The sequence below is a fragment of the Aulostomus chinensis genome, chromosome 10, assembly GCF_037954235.1.
Source record: "Aulostomus chinensis isolate RoL2024-O1b breed Wild chromosome 10, RoL_Achi_v1.0, whole genome shotgun sequence".
Lineage (NCBI taxonomy): Eukaryota > Metazoa > Chordata > Actinopteri > Syngnathiformes > Aulostomidae > Aulostomus > Aulostomus chinensis.
The window spans coordinates 19572540-19590413 of record NC_141329.1 but is presented as its reverse complement, the minus strand read 5'-3'; the positions used below and the strand labels follow the sequence as shown (position 1 = coordinate 19590413).

The 17874-nt window shown below is 42.0% G+C and overlaps 3 protein-coding genes across 3 annotated transcripts; 1 reads left to right on the top strand and 2 right to left on the bottom strand.

The window, feature by feature from the left end:
• Nucleotides 1-3045: 3045 nt before the first annotated feature.
• On the top strand, nucleotides 3046-5261 carry otol1b (otolin 1b). Its single transcript, XM_086215199.1, has 4 exons — nucleotides 3046-3408; nucleotides 3493-3582; nucleotides 4070-4141; nucleotides 4224-5261. Exons 1-4 carry the CDS (start codon nucleotides 3054-3056, stop codon nucleotides 5114-5116), a joined length of 1410 nt encoding a protein of 469 aa, XP_086071325.1. The 5' UTR covers nucleotides 3046-3053; the 3' UTR covers nucleotides 5117-5261.
• Nucleotides 5262-7111: 1850 nt separating this feature from the next.
• LOC147254771 (high affinity immunoglobulin gamma Fc receptor I-like) lies at nucleotides 7112-9630 on the bottom strand. The gene is made up of 6 exons (XM_086215198.1): nucleotides 9539-9630; nucleotides 9400-9435; nucleotides 8784-9074; nucleotides 8292-8564; nucleotides 7784-8053; nucleotides 7112-7669 (listed from the first exon to the last, which is right to left on the bottom strand). The coding sequence occupies exons 1-6, from the start codon at nucleotides 9561-9563 to the stop codon at nucleotides 7302-7304; spliced, it is 1263 nt and encodes a 420-aa protein (XP_086071324.1). The 5' UTR covers nucleotides 9564-9630; the 3' UTR covers nucleotides 7112-7301.
• A 1152-nt stretch (nucleotides 9631-10782) lies between these two features.
• LOC147254770 (rab5 GDP/GTP exchange factor-like) lies at nucleotides 10783-17109 on the bottom strand. The gene is made up of 9 exons (XM_086216319.1): nucleotides 16970-17109; nucleotides 16125-16330; nucleotides 15853-16025; nucleotides 15500-15678; nucleotides 14650-14731; nucleotides 14415-14547; nucleotides 14207-14298; nucleotides 13873-14129; nucleotides 10783-13614 (listed from the first exon to the last, which is right to left on the bottom strand). The coding sequence occupies exons 2-9, from the start codon at nucleotides 16304-16306 to the stop codon at nucleotides 13186-13188; spliced, it is 1527 nt and encodes a 508-aa protein (XP_086072445.1). The 5' UTR covers nucleotides 16307-16330; nucleotides 16970-17109; the 3' UTR covers nucleotides 10783-13185.
• Nucleotides 17110-17874: the final 765 nt, after the last annotated feature.

The window sequence follows — 17874 nt, the reverse complement described above, 5'->3', positions numbered from 1 at the left end:
GCACAGTCGACAATGGAGCTTGTGGGATCTTTCATGCTGATTACTGATGACCTTACTTGTGCTCGTGCATCTGTTGACCCATTTGACCAATCAGATCAGTGCTTAGTCACCTGTGATTTTTCAATCAATTCATCTGTGAAGCACAAGTTCTGGTCTCTGATCTGTTGCATCTTTGCGTGCAAAACAAACTAATAACCGGTAATCTTCCGGTCTGCTAAATTATTCATTTTTGATATGCATGGTCACATTTTTGAACATTTCAGTGATTGATACAAATATAATGTTTGTTAGTTTAAAAAACTAACAAAAGCGGGTTATCTTTAGTCATACATGTTTGTCAGTAAATCTCAGAGGTGCTGTTACGAGTTTTTATGACTTTAAAGCTAAAGCCAGTGATTCCTTTTCAAACAGATTCTTCAAAACCTGAACTTTATAATCCTCAAAGGGAGGATTCATTGTAGGATTAATGTGCTAAATCTGACAGCGGTGCACTAAGATTTTTTTATTTTTTTTTTGGAAACTATATCATACAGACCACTAAACAAATCTTTACACCATCCCTCATCTTATGTGAGAGAAATATACATTTATCAGCAATCAAAACAAGTGTTCTCATTGGAAGTCATCAGAGAAGGTGTAGCAGGAGAAAGGCTTTTTTGTTCTCTGACAACATGAGATGTGTCCTCACTGCCAGGAGAACTCTGCCAAAGTCATTAGCAGCTAATTCTGCAGGAGCTAGATTTCCTTTGATAGGATCCCAAAGTAAAGAACTAAAGACAGTCTTGGACTTTTTAATGCTGTCCAGTGCAGCAGGGGATAATCATATAGAGAATGTTTGGTGTTGGTCTTCAAATATGTCTATGTTGTCTTGTCTCACTCTGTCTAAATAACATTTCCCATATTCACTGCAGCTTCAAGATTTGCTTGAAAGGGTTATTGTAAGGTAATATGTCTCCCACCGTCCGTCCAAGTCATCTTAGGTCCTCTCTCTTTGCTTGGCTGCACCTGTTGAGTAAGTTAACCCTTCCTTATCCTGTGCTCCATAGTCGTGAGAGGGGGTGGGGTGGTTGGGGGCCTGTGATAAATGAACGTACAGGCGATTGGTGCCTGAGTCCTCCGTGACCAGTGAGACACTGTAAACTGACCGCTGCTGTTGTGTGTGGTCTGAATGAAGCTGAGAGATCTTGAGGTCGAGGTTTGGTATGGAGAACCCCAGAAGAACCCCTTTCTCGCAGCATATCTTACACCGTCAGTTTCTCCTTCATGGAGGGGACACTTCACTCAGGAAGGAGAACATTCCAGTGGAGGTTAGAGGTAAACTGGTTCAAGTAAACACACCCATCCACTATTTAGTAGCTCTGTTGTCATCCCTCCATCTCACTGTCATCCCCTCTCTCTTTTTCCCAGATTTCCTTTCCCTTCTTCATGCTCACTCATCACATGTCATGGATCCCTCTGAGGACGTGAGGTCTCTGACAACTCGGGCATGTCCGCTCCTCAAACATTCATTGTCAATGGCAAGTCGAGAGTTTCGACTCAACAGCTACCAGAAAATCACTTCCCTACAAAAACCCTATGCTATCTTCTTACAACCTGAGAAAGAATCATTGTCCTGCAGCACAGTATGAATCATAGTTTGGAGGGGCTGGTGTGCAGAAAGTTAGCCACTGTGATCACACAAGCATTGCAACTGCATTGATTTGAGGGAGATAAGCTGCTGCCTTTGACAAACAGCTCAGGTTTAGTAACTGCTGAGGGAGGAGATTATCAGAGTTTTAGGCTAAAACTTTCCTCTGGATGCTCACCAAGGGCCAGCAGATCATTTCCATTTCCAGATATCTCTAATCTGGGATCAGTCAGTTTACAATGTTTGACTGTTTGGGATTCACTGTGCCAGAAAAAGACCCGTAAACATGGTTGACACCTTCCCACCTGCAGCCCAAATCTACGCTTCGATGAAGGCCGTTGTCATGCTCTGACCTCTGTCACAGAACCCTCTTTGCTTGGCTTTGTCCTGCTGTTAGAACGCTGTGGTCACTTGGATGTTGGAGGAATGCCTCCCATATCGAGTGACCCATTGCCCCACGGCCTTTGCTCCTCGTCTAGCTAGCAGTGAGCGAGTGCTTCTGGTGGGTGCAGTATCCCGTGTCACAAAAGCACCTTTCTACACAACAGGGGTACAGAGAATGGGCCACAGCACAGTGGTTCTCCTTGGGTCAGCTCCAGGATGTCGTAGTTGGATTTCAGACCTCCCCCTGTGCTTCCAGCAAACACCCCTCATTGGTGGTAAGGTTCTTTTGCCCAAGTCTGGCAGAGATATCAGAGACACCCAGGGCTCCTGGTGCTAGAGAGGATAAATGACCATACCACTTATGTACAACTGGGTGAGTGTTGGCTAATTTACTTAAATAGCACAGAAACTTACTTGACAGCATGGCAGCTAATCTATTAAAACCATCATTTCACCATTGTGTAATTATCTATTTTGAGGGATAAAATATGATTCAGTGTTCTGGATATAGATTTTTATTCTGGTTAGCTTAGTAGTTTTCAGTGTAGTGGGTCTAGTATTGGCATTGGTACCGCTACTGGGATGATACCAGTATGTCGATTTCAGGTATTGGTTTTATTTTACTTACATGGTAATAACAAAAAAAATCTAATTCCACTAACATAAAAAGACAAGTTCAAACTTCTCAGTTGTGTGCAGTTCAAGGTTAGTAAATGGTGTACGGTGTATTGCATTTTTTTAATATTGTGTGTTGGATCAGGTGACCCGATCTGTGACAGGTTCTTACAAGTGTAACCACACTTGAGAGCACTTTCAGCATGTTGTTGCCCTTGACCTCATATATATATATATATATATATATATATATATATATATGTGTGTGTGTGTGTGTGTGTGTGTGTGTTTTTTGGAACATCAGCATGCACTACTGTGGTAAACTCTAATCTTGACATCTAAAATAAAGGGACAAAGACGTGAACACACACACAAAGAGAGAAAAGTGTCAAGTATGTAGTTTTCTGGCCCCAGGTCCTGGTCAACCATGAGGATGATCTCCTGTCACACAACCCTTATGACTGCAGTGGTCACACTCACTGTGGTGTCCTGCACTGAGGCTAAGACAACACAGAAGCCCAAGTATCAGTACACCAAGAAGCCCGTCCCTCAGGTCACCATGCATGGCCCTGTCACCACCAGCCTACCCAAATCCCTTAAGGTAGTGCCCAGCAAAAATCCTGCAGTGCCTCACCCACAGTACTACACAGAGAGCACTGAGCCACCTGGTGTTGGCTGGGAGAACTACACCCTGGACTACAACGAGTGTTACTTCAACTTCTGTGAGTGCTGTCCACCTGAGAGAGGCCCCAGAGGGCCTAAAGGAGACAGAGGCCTGGCAGGTATAGAAGGCAAAATTACTGCTGACCAAAGTAAATTAACTAATTGAGCTTTTACTTTGAGCTTTTAAAACTTTTCTTATTCAGGAGCCCCCGGTGAGAGGGGCCTCACAGGTGCAGCTGGTTTACCTGGGCCGCCAGGTGTGAGTGGTCCCATGGGGTTAAAAGGAGACAAAGGTGAGTATTAGTGATTTGCAAGGGTCCTCCCTCCTAAGAGCAAGGCTAGTCCCCTGCTGATTCAAGAAACAATAAAGACGATAACTTTCGTCCAAAAATTTCATAAAACATACTTTGGACTTTCGAGGAAAGCTGTGATGCAACCTCAGTTTGCGGGTTGCCACTTTGCCTCAGTTGTCCAAGACATTGACTAGAAAGCTGTTTCAACCACTGTTTATATCTAGACTGCTGAGCTACTTTTGATGAATGTTCCTGTTTCATTGACCCTGTGCACACATGGAATTAACATGCGTGATATGATGACAAGTGGACAGTTCAAAGTGTAAGTGTGAAGACATCACGATGCATTGAGGATGCATTGAGACTGAATCACTCAGAAAACATTCAGAGATGGTCTCAGCCATATTTGGGTTAAACTTGTGCATTACTGCAGCAAGTTTACCACTAGAGTTCAGCAAAAACAAGAATTTATGATGTCACGTCTCAGGAGATAAAGGTGACCGGGGAAACACTGGGACCGCTGGGCCACCAGGACTTCCAGGGAAACCAGGACAGAAAGGTGCGTAAAAAAAAACATTATTTGTTTTGAATATTTCCTCTGGTACTCTGACGGTTTTGATCCTGTGGCATTTCTTCTGCAGGAGATGTTGGCTCAAAAGGGGTGAAGGGTGAAATAGGACTGCAAGGTGTCAAAGGTGATGGTGGACAGAAAGGTGAACCTGGCCGGAATGGGACAGCTGGAGAGAAAGGAGAACCAGGAAAAGAGGGGCCTGCTGGACCTCCAGGAGTGGCAATTGAACTTGGTCCTAAGGGAGAAAAAGGGGATAAGGGGGAGTGCGGAACATTTGGGGAGAGAGGACCCAAGGGTGAACGAGGTGATTCTGGCCCTCCTGGGATCCCAGGAGGAATGGGGATTCCAGGAACTAATGGTAAGCATGGTTCCCCGGGTCCTGTAGGCATCCGTGGGGACCCGGGACCCCCTGGAGTGCAGGGAGATCCAGGAGTGAGAGGGCCCCAGGGACCTCAAGGCATAAGAGGGATGCCTGGGCCCAAAGGGGACAGAGGTTACCCTGGGATGAGAGGGGAGCGAGGCATCCGTGGGTTCAAAGGAGCTAAGGGGACAGGACTTCCTCTGAAACACTCAGCCTTTAGTGTAGGTATCTCCCCAAGAAAGTCTTTCCCTCCATCTGGCTTCCCAATCCGCTTTGATAAAGTCTTTTACAATGATGAGAACCACTTCAATGTCACATCCAACAGCTTTACATGTGTCCACGCTGGGGTTTACGTCTTCTCCTTCCACATAACTGTTCGCAATCAGCCACTACGAGCCACCTTAGTAGTGAACGGGTCACGACGGGTAAGAACACGGGACTCTCTGTATGGCCAAGATATCGACCAGGCATCAACTCTGGTGGTGCTGCGGCTGGTGGTGGGTGATCAGGTGTGGATGGAGACACTAAGAGACTGGAATGGCGCATATGCCAGCAATGAGGATGACAGCATCTTCTCTGGATTTCTGCTTTTCTCACTCTGATACTCACTAGAGTAGCTGAAAATATTCTTGTTTGTGGGGACTGTTAAAACTTGACCTCAAAATGGGGAAAAACTGCTACACTATATTACTACTGATGAACTCTTCTGAAACTGTCCTGTACACTGTAGTGCAAAAAGTCTGGTGCTTTAAGGAATGGAGATATCAAGCTAATTATTGTTATCAACTTATGTGTACGTTCTTATTTTGTCTTCTGAATAAAAACTGAAAAAAAAAACCTCCCATATAATGTCTGTGTTAATGCTGTTATATTTAAAAAACAAACATCCCAACAGTCCAGTTTTTGGTGTTAGAAAACACACACGTACACACACACACACACACACACACACACACACAAAAAGAGTTAATAAGGCATAAAATGTCAGTGTTTCATTGAAAATAAACTATACTTCTAGACCTTATAAAAAAAAATGGAAAAACAACTTTTTTCTTTGAATGATAAAGTTGAAGGGTTCTGATTACCAAGACACACACGATAAAACACCCCAGATGTATTTAATGGTCAAGACGATCATTCGTATACCAGCTGACCAAAATGTCAAATAAATAAACCAGCAGTACAAAAGTTAAATTTTTGTTGAATTGCAGGTCCTACTGACACAGAACATTCAGGTGTGCTGTCATGTTTGAATGCTGCACGTGTCTGCGCGATGTCCTCATCCCTTGAAACCTAAAAATAAGAATGAATCAGCTTGAATTATGCCCTCAGTTCAACTCCATGACCCTATGTCCCCCTTGAAACAACTGACCAAGGGCTTTTCTTTTAAAGGGCGTAGGCACCGCCTGATTTTGTTTTTGCTTCTTTTTTAATGTTATCTTTTATGTCTTTTGTTTAATTTTACAAAAGAAACACAATATAAAAACAACATGGCATAAAGCTGTCTAAATCCTTTTTTGAAGCGTTTTGTTCTAACTCACAACCTTCACTGATAATAAATGAAGGCAAATAGAGCCACTGTAGCTAGCAAAGTCAGCAAATGGCAGTTTCTTACCTGTCCAAAAGAGAAGCTGTTACTTGCACTAAACCTTTTGATTCTTTTTCTTTTCTCCCTCTTATCTAGTGCTAGGTCTACAAAACACATTTTCTTTTTGAAGTGTTTTCTTCTGGATCCATGCTCCTCCTTCTTGATGCTGCCCACCCAACAATGATCCAACAAGGTGTTAAAACCTGCTTTAGGCTTCCTATCTTTTGACAGACAGCTAAGCTGCCCAATCAGGTGCACTCTTGTTGCAACTGTTGACGGACAGCTATACGGGCCAAGCAATCCAGCTGGTAGCAGTTTTTGATTGAGTGGAGGTAAATTTGGCCCTGCATTGCTGGTTGTCAAAATCCATCCGTCCATCCATTGTCTTCCGCATATTCCTGTTAAGGGTTGGGGGGGGGGGGGGGGGCTAGAGCCTATCCCAGTGTCTGAGGGAGAGAGGCGGGGTTCACACTGGACAGGTTGCCAGTCCATTACAGTGCCAACATAGAGAGACAAACAAACAAAATGAACACAGAACCTTCTTGCTGTGAGGCCACAGTGCTAACCACTGCACCACCGTGCAGCCTGGTTGTCAACATCCATCCATTCTCTTCTGCTTATTCCTACATTGAGGGTCGCGGGGGGGCTGGAGCCTATCCCAGCGTCAACGGGTGAGAGGCAGGATTCACCCTGGACAGGTCACCAGTCCATCACAGGGCCAACATACAAAGACATACAACCATTCACACCTACAGTACGGAGTATCCAATTAGCCTAGTCCCCAATTGCATGTCTTTGGATGGTGGGAAGAAGCCAGAGAACCCAGAGAGAACGCACGCAGGAACAGGGAGAACATGCAAACTCCACACAGAAAGATCCCGTGCCCGAGCCGGGACGCGAGCCCAGAACCTTCTTGCTGTGAGGCGACAGTGCTGACCACTGTACCACCGTGCAGCCCTGGTTGTCAACATGTTCACTGAAAATAAAATCTCACAGCACTTGTCATTTTTTGAATGCTTTATTTCCTCTTACCAAAATGATTATTTTTTCCAAAATGATTGATCAAGTTTATTATGTAGTACATTTGATATCTTGTGATCAGCTACAAAATATACAAGATATTGCATGATTGACATAATGTAGATGTGAATGATAAAGCCCTGTAGGGAGGGTTGTGTAATCATTGAGGTGCTCAGCATTCAGCACACGCTGTCACCAGACTGCTCAGACATGTCGCCAGACTCCTCTGCTATATCATCACCCTTTTCTGAAAATGTCACCTGACTCTTGTGGCATATTTTCAGTTGCATCTGACACTTCAACAAGCTCTGGGATACCTCTTTGAAAAGTAGCTGGGAGAGCACTGGTTTTGAATGGGATGATTTTAGAGGAGGGGTGCTCTCGGGGGGCTGACTAAAAGAAAGGGTCGCAGTGAATCGCTGAGGGGAGGGCAGGGTTGTCGTTGGTTGATCTTCCAGAGTCAAGGAGGAATCTGGCGTTAGGATTGGGGGATGAAATGGCCTTACATCTCTGGACTGAAGACTTGGAGGCATCACTCCCAGTGATTCTGTCGGGTCAGAGATAAATCGACCTCAGTGGGGTGATGGACTTTAAAAACATGTAGGATTCTAGAGTTTAAATCTGTTTGGTTACCATCATGTTGCACTGCACTTTTATGTACCTTGCCCAAAACTTTTGGTCTCACTCCACCTTTCAGTATCCAACTGTGGCACCTTGGCCCTGCAGCTGTACACGCCTGGGGTTCGTTTGACTTGGGCATGGTTCTCAGAGGATGCTAATCCCAGTCGGTTGTTATCCTTGTAGAAATAGTACACTACTGGAGGGGCAGGAGCAGCGAAGTTGTACTGCAGATGGCAAATGAGCTTCATTTTATGTGAAGGAATCGTGTTTTCGTCCGTAACAATCTCCAAAATTGGCTGTGTCAGAACCTCTGAGACGGAGTAAGAGAAGAAAATCAGTAACATATTTATACTACGAAAATTAGACATTAGTGACACACACACACACACACACACACACACACACACACACACACACACACACACACACACACACTCATGTTCCCTTTTAGATGAACTGTTATGACTTTGGTGATCCCCCTGATATGAATGATTATGTTTACTCCTTCTGAGCACAACCAAATTCAGTAAGCGTGTGCGAAAACTCACCTAAGATTTGCACTTGAGTTTCAGCTGAAATTGCAGAATGTGTTTGTCTGTCTTCATCCCAGGAAGCCCTACAGGAATACAATCCTTGGTCCTTCAGGGTCAATTTGGGCAGGGAAAAACTTGAGTTCAAACCATTTTTTCTCATGATTTCAATGCCATCCTTGTACAGGATTGCCTCATGAAGCTGAGGGTTGCGGCGGACTCTGCAGGTCATCTCTAAGGTCTCTCCAACGAGCCCGTGATGCATGGAGCTGTGCAGAATTACCCATCCTCCTATACAATGAGCGTAGAGAAGTTTCCTGTAAATAACTTCTTGTGGTTTTGTATTTTTGAGGTTTTGAGGAGGAAAAAATGCAGTAAACCATTGTTGAGTTTACGGTATCACATTTAAAGTACCAAGAGTTGTTGTTTCTATACTTTAGATTTTAGAAGGAGGACAAACAGCTCTGATGTGAGCACAAAGAGATTTACTGCTGATTAACCAGATCTTACCATCCACATTAATCTCAACAGGAACACTCTGGAGGGTGTATATTTTTCCAACGATTGTGTTTCTCACTCCTTGGCAATAAATTTCACCGCCGTCTTTAATGGAAGCTCTCCACAGAATGAGGGTGTCTGTTTTCTGTGAGAGGAGCTCAGACCCACGGTACCAGAGAAAATCCCAGTTGGAGTTGTGGTTGTCATTAATGTAACATTTCAACCGGACCGTTTCACCAGAGAAGACCCTCGAATGTCCGGAGACAATCTCCACAAAGGTTCCGAGCGAGGCCGCGGAGAGAACTAAAACAAACAAATGCTTAGATCAACCCAAAAAACATTCCAGTGACGCAGTTTTTTTGTCAGACATTTATGGAGTTCCCCCTGAACACTTCCACTTTTTCTATGCCAACCATCCACAGATTGTTGATGTTCAGTAGAAAGTCACATACATCTATCATTGACTTGCTTACAGAGTGTTTGCTGTTGTTTTTTTTCCAATCATATAATCAACAATTGCCAGTTACCTTTTTATTGAATGTTTAATAATAAATACACAATTTGAATGAAGTGAACCTGCCAGTTAACTGTTACATTAGTTTGTCCACAGTTTATATTTGGTACATACCCCCGGGGACTACAAACTGTGGTAGTGTTGAAAGCACTGCAATAGAAATAAATATTTTAGGATGAATCATAATTCAACGGAGATTAATTTATTATCAGACCAAATGTTAAATTTGCAACGCATTGTGAATTAAACTCACCGAGGAGGGAGACGACCATGTCCATTGTGAATTTGGTTTATTTATTACAGAGACTGACAGGGTTCCTTTTAATCTAAAGAGGAGGGAAGTGAAAATTATGGTTCTCAAGGCTTTAACGATGAACACAGGATATCCTCTTTCTACAAATAACCCCATCTTTCATTTCTCTCCAATGATCATTATTCATAGCGCATGTTTGAGAAAAATGGGGAATTTTGCCTTTTGAAAAAAGAAGCAAAAACAACACAGTTAACAGATGTTGTTAACGCAAGGGAAAGTCAGATGGGGTCAGAAGAAATGATGCACTAAAAATGTGATCAATCCAATATTTTATTTTTGTCATACTTTTCTTATTTCTTTATCTAATTTTAACCCATTATGATGCTCAGTCTCAATTCTGTAGAGCTGAAAAGAAATGAGAAATAAAAGAAATACACCCTTTTCTCGAAATGAGAATTTCAGCTGTGATACTTAACCCACTGAGAGAGAAGGAGGTCACAGACCTCACGGACAGCCGCTGAGCTCTTCTAGATGCATTATCTATGCCTGAAGATTTATTTCCAAAATATCTGAAAGATAAGAAATATTAGGTTGAGGTTTTTCCAGGTTTCTTGTGATTTAATATATCCTGATAATGTCAAATAAATGCAATGTTTGTATATAATTAATGTTGATGGATCTGCCCCCAAATTGAATTGGTTCTTTCTCGGCCCAGGTTTAATGCGGAAGTTTCGGTGTAATGGTTCTGACACAGCAAAATAAAGAGAAATTAAAATATGAACTTCTTAGTGACGGTAATAAATGACACGTATCAGTGTTTGAAAAGGAACTAAATACTTCTAAATCCTTCCATGGTGAAGTGGAAAGCGTATTTCTTGAATAAATATAATCACGGAGAATTGAAACTGTCAAATTACAAAGCAGGACATTTATCCGTACATTTGTGAGACTCTTGATCAGTCACAAGACATTTGACACATTTTTGTATTCACCAAACTAATCTGAGAATGCACAAATCACATCATCTAAAATATAAAGAGTACAGTATTTTGTGTTTATTAACATTAACCTGCGATTGTTGAACTTTCAATTCCTGACTACGCTGATCTGAAAGTTGAACCTGCAACACCCTGGAATGGGAAAATATGAGATTAATCAGAGCAGCGTTAATATGATGGAACAACTCATAAAACCCCAGCCAGGTCTTTGTTTTCTTAATATCTCAACACATTTGTATTTCCCAACATGATGCAGAAGTGTAATGTAGTTAAATTCTCAATAATCATTCAATCCTAACTGACACAGTCTCAACTGTCATGAGACCACACGTGATGAGTGAAACCGCGCACAAGCGCATGTGAATTTTCAGTTTTTATTAGTCATCATCACACACCCATAGATGCAAATATACCAATACTGCCCCAATAAGTTACATTTAAATAAAAGACAGTATCTTTCTCCCATGTGGTACAATAACAAACCTATAAGGTTACAAAGATGTTGTTTTAAAATACCTGATAAATGGCTTACAGTGCAATGTTAAGTTATTCAAGCTAGGAAGTTTGCATTAAAAGCCTTTCCTGAAAATAAAACACAAGTATACGGTTGCAAATACGAATGAAAATTGTTAAAAATCAAGCGACAAAAAGGGGAAAAACTACCTCAAAATTGAAAAATGTGTACAGCACATTTTTCAAACAAAAAGAAATTAGTCTTCCGAACATTTGTGCCACTACTACATGATTTCCAAATACCAGGACGCACCTGAACAACAGTACGTCTCCATAGCAACTGTCATCAACACTGTTCTCACCAAAGATCATCCTTGGTCTCTCATTCACAAAATGTTTCAAATCAAAGAAAATAAAAGTGCTTCAAAAATAAGTTATAATTAAGTCTCCCGCACTAGTAGCGTAACAGGCCTCCGGAGGAGTGACTTCATATCTGCCGTAACCGGGAGAATCATATTTGTCTTCTTATTCACCAGGCCAATGGCTTAAACTGAGCAAGAAAAAAGAAAAAAAAAGAAGAAAGAAAGCAATTCACCAAAAAAAACATTTTTAAATGTAACATGCTGATGAGACCCTCTTGTGAAGAAAGAAATGAACAGATGAAAGTTTAGTAAGCTCAATTATTAGCATTCATCTCTTCAAGCAAAGCTATAACAAGAGTGCTACTGTAAATATTACAGGATTAATGTCTCCTATTGCATTCAGAAGAATTGATTCCAGCCACTCTATAGAAAAATAAAATCACTTCTGAACATCCAGCTTTGAAGGCTGGAGTGAGAGGTCTGGCATGAAACAATATTCAGACACAACTGGAGGATGTTTAGGATTTATCGACATTAATGGTCCGTGCAAAACATGACCACACGCTTGCCAGCATGCACAACCTTCACACGCAAGCAACTCTGGATAGTTCTCTGCAGGAAGTGGAAATACACAGTGAACAGGACACAAATCACAAGTACGAGCAATGGGGTAATGTTTAGTGGAAGGAAGTTGATTCACCGATTATTCAAATTTCTCCGTATCCAAGGAAACTGTTGGGGTTTTTTTTGCTGTTTTTTTTAGACATTAGGCCATTCCACTTCATAATCAGACACACACACACACACACGCATACTACTTACACACTTGTATAACATCACAATAACAAGGACGGTGTACTGAGGAGAGCTACATGGGTGACCGACAGAGGTGTTCCAGGGAGTGCTTTGCCAAGAGCCAGTTGAGGTGTTTTATGAAGACTTGGAAACAACTCTGTGGAAGGTTTCCTACCACATCCCCATTTCAATACAGAGCAAAATACACTGAGGATTCCATTTCCCAAACACTCTGGATCTTCAAAAAAAAAACTGTTAAGTGAAACATCTGGGCTGACACCTGCAGTGGTCTGGGTATCATGAGGATGTGACAGCAGCGGAGACTGGGCTTCATCGCACATGCTGCACCAGCTTCCTGCCAGGACAACATGCTAGGAGTGTTCTTAACTTTGTAGTGCTGCCTCTGGGACACGTTCCCAAATAGCCTGATAGTAAAGGAATAGTTCAACATTTTGGTCAAAACCGTTTATTTTCTTACTAAAAGATAAAGATTTAAACCCCCTTATGTCTGTCTGTACATTACGAAGCAACATTTGGTAAAGTCCTCCATGATATACTCGGGGACTGCCTCATATTTGCATTTTCCTAGCTTATTGCCCTGAAACGTTGTCATCAAAGCCCCAGATAAGGAACATCCCCTGCTTGGATGCCATTGTATGAACATGCCTGGGTTTTGTAACTTTTGGAAACCCAGGACAGGAGTTTTAAGCTAAACTATGCTAATTGTCTCCAGATTCCTATCTAAAAGAGGGATTAATCTTGACATCTAAGGTAAAAATGGATAAACATATTTCCCAAAATGCTCAACTATTCCTTTCATCTCATGGTTCACTTGGTATTCAGGGCTCTTCATCTTCTTCCATCGTATCATAAACTCGCCAGTGCGTGGAGCTGATGAGATGGCTTCAGTGGAAACGGGATCCATACCAGACGCTTGATGAATGTGCAATGGGACATAAAAGTTCACCAGCAGGGAAAAGAGGGATGGTCGAGTAAAGCATCTAGTGGGTTTCTTTTATTGAGAGGAGAGCTCTTCACATCAACCAGCGAACACTTGGGGCTGCAGTGGTGGAGGAAGGTGCTCATTCTCGACATTGTCAGAGTCAATCGCTGATGAAGCTGCAGGTGTCCCAGAAGCTGCGGTTGCAGGGTTGTTTTGTGTCTCTGGAGGAAAGCTATCCAAAACACTTTGGACCTTCTGCTCCACCTCGTCCGTCCAGTCGATGAGGTCACTCTCCAGCTGGCGAGCTTTCTCCATGACGCGCTCCTGCCTTTCCCCGAGGCCGGTGAGAAGGTCCAGACGTTTGTGAACCTGACTGAGAGCTGCGCTTCCTGGGGAGCAGGAGGAGGCTCCAGTGGCCTGTGGCCAGTTGGGGGAGGCCTGTCCAGACATGTAGAGTTCAAACTCCTCAGAGGTCAGGTTAAGAGACTGACCGTCCAGCTTCTCAATGAAGGCCACCGCGCAGCACTATGACGAGAGGACACAAGGAGTCATTAGAGCAACATCTCTGCTTCTAATTTCAACAGAATCTTTATGTTGGAGAGTTAACAGACAGGAAATGAGGACAGAGAATCTGCTCTGCACGCTATAGGTGCGTGCCAAAATAAAGCCGACACAGGTTTCCATTTTGGGCAGATGTTCATCAATAAATATTGAGAATAACTATTAACATGCAAACTTAGAGACAGTGATATATAGAGAGAGAGTGTGTACTCATTCCCTGACCAGATTAGTGAAGTAGTAGCCATCCTCTCCACTCATTAATCTGCTGGGGTTGCAGAAACGAGTGATGTACTGGATGTTGGACTGAAGCCGGGGAGGGTTTGCTTTCAGCACAATATAGATGAGCGTGGGGAGGAAATCATCTGCAGACGCCGCTTCTTTCTTGCTGACTTTGATGGCGTTGAAGATGTGCTTGCTGCAGCGAGTGATGCACGACAGCTTGTCTTTGGGAACTCGCTTTGAATCAATTTCAATCACATCTAGAAGTATGCAGAGATTTTTAAGGAGACCACACATTATCAGTGTTTTCTGAAGACCATCTCAAAGTGAGACTCACCTGTGATGGCTTTAACCACGCTGTCAGATACTTCAGGTATCTCTTCATCGACAGGAACACAGAGCATCTCAATGGTGACCCAGTGCAAAGATCTGCACAAATAATCATCAAACTACATCAACTGCTGCAGTTTCATTGTAAGCTGAAGCAATTCGGGCAAATATATGTCACTATCTGAGTTTCTATTAACACATCATTGTGTACTAGCCTGATTCTCTTCTGAATGGCCAGATCTTTCTTCTCATCGTCTGTGGTTTCAGGACAGAAGACTTCCTTATAAAGACGAGTCATCATGTACTTTTCTACTTCATCCATGACGCTTTCTACATGTTCTGATGAACCTGGGAACAAACGCACACAGCATTTAGAAACACAAGATGTTATACACTAAAGTGATGTTTGAATGTAACCGATTCTTCATCTGAGCAAGTGAAGAGCAGCACCTTTGAATTGTGTCTGGAGGCGTTCTGAGAGATTCTGGTAAAAGTCCTGGACACACTCTGACAGATCATCAATGCCCATGTCCTGAGCAAAAGAGAAATGAACAATTATACTGACAGTGGTTTCTGATGTTCTCCTAAGCCTTACATGACTTTTTTTCTGATTCTAATTGATAAAAAGTAACTATTAAACACACCACCATTTCAAGGATGTGTGTGTGTGTGTGTGTGTGTGTGTGTGTGTGTGTGTGTATGACTGTGAGATATGATTCGCTCCATTCAGGAAGGGTGAGTGACTTCCTGTGAAATCAGGTGAATTCTTATTGGCTGTCAGAGAAAAAACAGGAGTAAAAAAAAAAACAGTCCACGACATTTTGGTTAAATCTGAGCCTGAATCAGGTCAGTCTTGACGCTGAAGCACCTTTTGAGTCCCAGACATACCTCCTAACTGTATTCATCTGCAGCCACATGTTTTCAAAACATTTTTTTTAGTACAGAATAAAAACATTAAACTTCTGTGTGTTTAAACTTCCACTAGTCCATCTCAGTAGCATTTACACTGATTCTACTTGATGGCCAAAAATCATCAGTGTTACCTTTCAAATGTGAGCAAAGTTTGTGCTCACTACATTAGACTAGGAGTGCCCATGTGGGGCAATAAATACATTTCAAAAACAACAGGACAAATAATAAAAAATACAAACTAACTGTCGGTCATATCAATCGCTGTATATGTTCCCTTTTTGATTTCACTATGATTTATCTACAACACAAATATTCACACATACTGAAACAAACAGTTTAATTTCACCCAACACCACACAACCATTCTGAGTAAACCAGTGTCGCTCACCCGCTTGTAGGCCATGCTCTCAGTAAAAGCCCGACACTGTTTGAAAATTTCCCTTCCAGACTTCAGAGGCTTTAGAAAATCAATGAACTCCCTGGTTGCATGGTCAGTGTCCACTGAGGAATGCCTGCTAGCAGCGGTGCTAGAGCTTGGGCTGGATTGAGCATCAAAAGGAGAAGCATCTGAGAGAAACAAGAATAGGTGATCAAAACAAGTCTATATTAAGCAAAGGGGATGATGAGAAAAATATCATCGCTACTTGATAACAACACCCTCAACCCAAGAACAAAAAAGAAAACTTGTAAAACTACATAATTTAGATACATAATAACATGTTCCTGATTTGAAATTTGTACCTTTTTTTGGTGGTGTTTTAGTGGAGGGAGTAAAGAACTTTGTGACTGTGTTGACTTTGCTGGACTTTTCCTTTGTTTTTCGTTCCTCAAACTTGCTGAAAGGTGTGATGGTCGGCTGTGATTGGGTCTTCTGATGTCTACTTGCATAGGCCTCCTCTTCCTCTCTCTGTAACCTGGTAGGGGAAAAAAAACGGCACTTCTACTTTAGCCGGCAGGTGAATGATGGACATTCACGTAACCCAACAAACTGAGGAGATAAGAAGATGACGAACCTCTCAGCAAGCGCCCAGTCTTCTTGAATCTGTTTTTGTTTTTCTCTCTGGTTTTCTTCTCGCCAGCACTTTGAGCACAAACCCTGCCAAGCTGTGTTGCCATAAAAACCACATCCTTTTTTACACAGCAGCTCTGATTGGTCCAGATGGAAACCACGCCGTTCAGACCTCTGGTTCATCATCCTTCTCCAAAATTAGGGAGACAACTGAGGGGAGACAAGGAGAAAAAGGACGAATACAACTTTAACAAAAACTTCGACCATCTTAGCAGCTGTAAAAATTGTGCATTAGGGTAATTACGACTGCCATTATTGGTCTTTCACGAAATTAGAATTATCTTTACGAGCAACACTCTGCAACTCTGAGTTCTAGCTGAACTTCCTAAAGACTCCACTCGTTCTCGGTCAGACCGGACAATTGTAGCAGGGACTAAATAAGACTAATGCAAGTTTTCTCTTATTTTTTAGCGTTATTACGTGCAACTTTATAGTGGGGAAAAAATCAACAATCTCCAAGACACTAACTCTCACCGTTCGAATTGTTAGCATTGGCTAATACCCTGTACTGGCTCTCACAGTCCTAAACTGACAAAGCTTTAACAGAATATCGTCTCAAACACTGTATTCACATTTCCTCATGACTAACGAGTGTTTCTGTCATGCAGACACATTAAATGTTGGCAGAGAAAAATCATATTCGGATTTGTTTCTCGCTTAAAAACTAGAAAATAACAAGCTAGCTCCAGTGTTGTTGAAGCTAATTACAGGGCTAACACAGAAAGCTAAAATGACTAATAACAGTGACGTGATGTGAATGACGTTATTCTATGTTTTGTGTCAACATACACTCTCATGCGCAGAGTCACAAGTTATCAGGGTATCGCCGCTCCAGCTCCTGTCTGCTCTAGTTGAATGTTTACTTTAGCTAAGCAGCTAGCTTTGTCTCATCCATTTTGTCTTTCAGGTGTTTCTTCTCTGACTTTTTGCTTTTGTTCAAGATGAATTCAAACTGTGTATCGCCACCTAGCGTTATCATATTGCAATCGACTGTACATGTTTTCATTAAACAGTTACAGATATCCAAATCTGGCGATAGTTATCCTTTACAATGTCTTGTTGGTGTGTTTCGAAGCCACGCTGTTGAAGATGTGATTCTTAATTTAAGACAATAACACTGAATTGTGGATAAAAAAGCTGAAGTATACAAAGAATGTCAGTTAAATGTAAAGTCAAGGGTGCCGGACCTATATGAGGAGGCTTTGTCATGATACGATCAAAGTACTGAGAAAAAAAATGGTAATGTTTTTATTTAAGAAAAACCGATGTATAATAAAATGTATAATAATGCAGTACTTGTAGTATCAGTGGAGTTTCCCCCCAGGGTTATAGGTTTCACGTATAGCAGAACAATACAGGATATATTTCACTGCTGAAAAAAGTGGTGGACTGAGACATGTCAGCCTTTGTCTACTGATACCTTTCTCTAAGATTTCAGATGCCAACCTCATACAAACGGATTCACACCAAAGACGTGAAATAAAATTCAGTCAAACCACAGATGTGTGGAGCGCTGCTTGGGAGTAGAGAGGTGTCCCTCTGATGCTCTTCACTTTGGGGATCCAAATCAAGAAAAAATTTAAAAAAAAAAATCAGGGGTACTGAAGATGATGCCAAATTTAATTGATAGACAAACAATATTATTAATGTAACAGGTAAAAATGAACCCTGGGAAATGAATTCATCATTTATAC

Excerpts from the sequence above, each read along its gene's own strand:
- LOC147254771 (XM_086215198.1), bottom strand. The coding sequence starts at position 9,563 with ATGGACATGGTCGTCTCCCTCCTCG. Across the intron at positions 8,054-8,291 it reads AACTCAAGTGCAAATCTTAG|AGGTTCTGACACAGCCAATT; the intron begins GTGAGTTTTCGC and ends ACTCCGTCTCAG. Across the intron at positions 7,670-7,783 it reads GACCAAAAGTTTTGGGCAAG|AATCACTGGGAGTGATGCCT; the intron begins GTACATAAAAGT and ends CTGACCCGACAG.
- LOC147254770 (XM_086216319.1), bottom strand. The coding sequence starts at position 16,306 with ATGATGAACCAGAGGTCTGAACGGCGTGGTTTCCATCTGGACCAATCA. Across the intron at positions 14,548-14,649 it reads CCTCCAGACACAATTCAAAG|GTTCATCAGAACATGTAGAA; the intron begins GTGCTGCTCTTC and ends GTTTGTTCCCAG. Across the intron at positions 13,615-13,872 it reads GCTACTACTTCACTAATCTG|TGCTGCGCGGTGGCCTTCAT; the intron begins GTCAGGGAATGA and ends CTCTCGTCATAG.
- otol1b (XM_086215199.1), top strand. The coding sequence starts at position 3,054 with ATGAGGATGATCTCCTGTCACACAACCCTTATGACTGCAGTGGTCACA. Across the intron at positions 3,409-3,492 it reads AGGAGACAGAGGCCTGGCAG|GAGCCCCCGGTGAGAGGGGC; the intron begins GTATAGAAGGCA and ends TTTCTTATTCAG. Across the intron at positions 3,583-4,069 it reads GGGGTTAAAAGGAGACAAAG|GAGATAAAGGTGACCGGGGA; the intron begins GTGAGTATTAGT and ends GTCACGTCTCAG.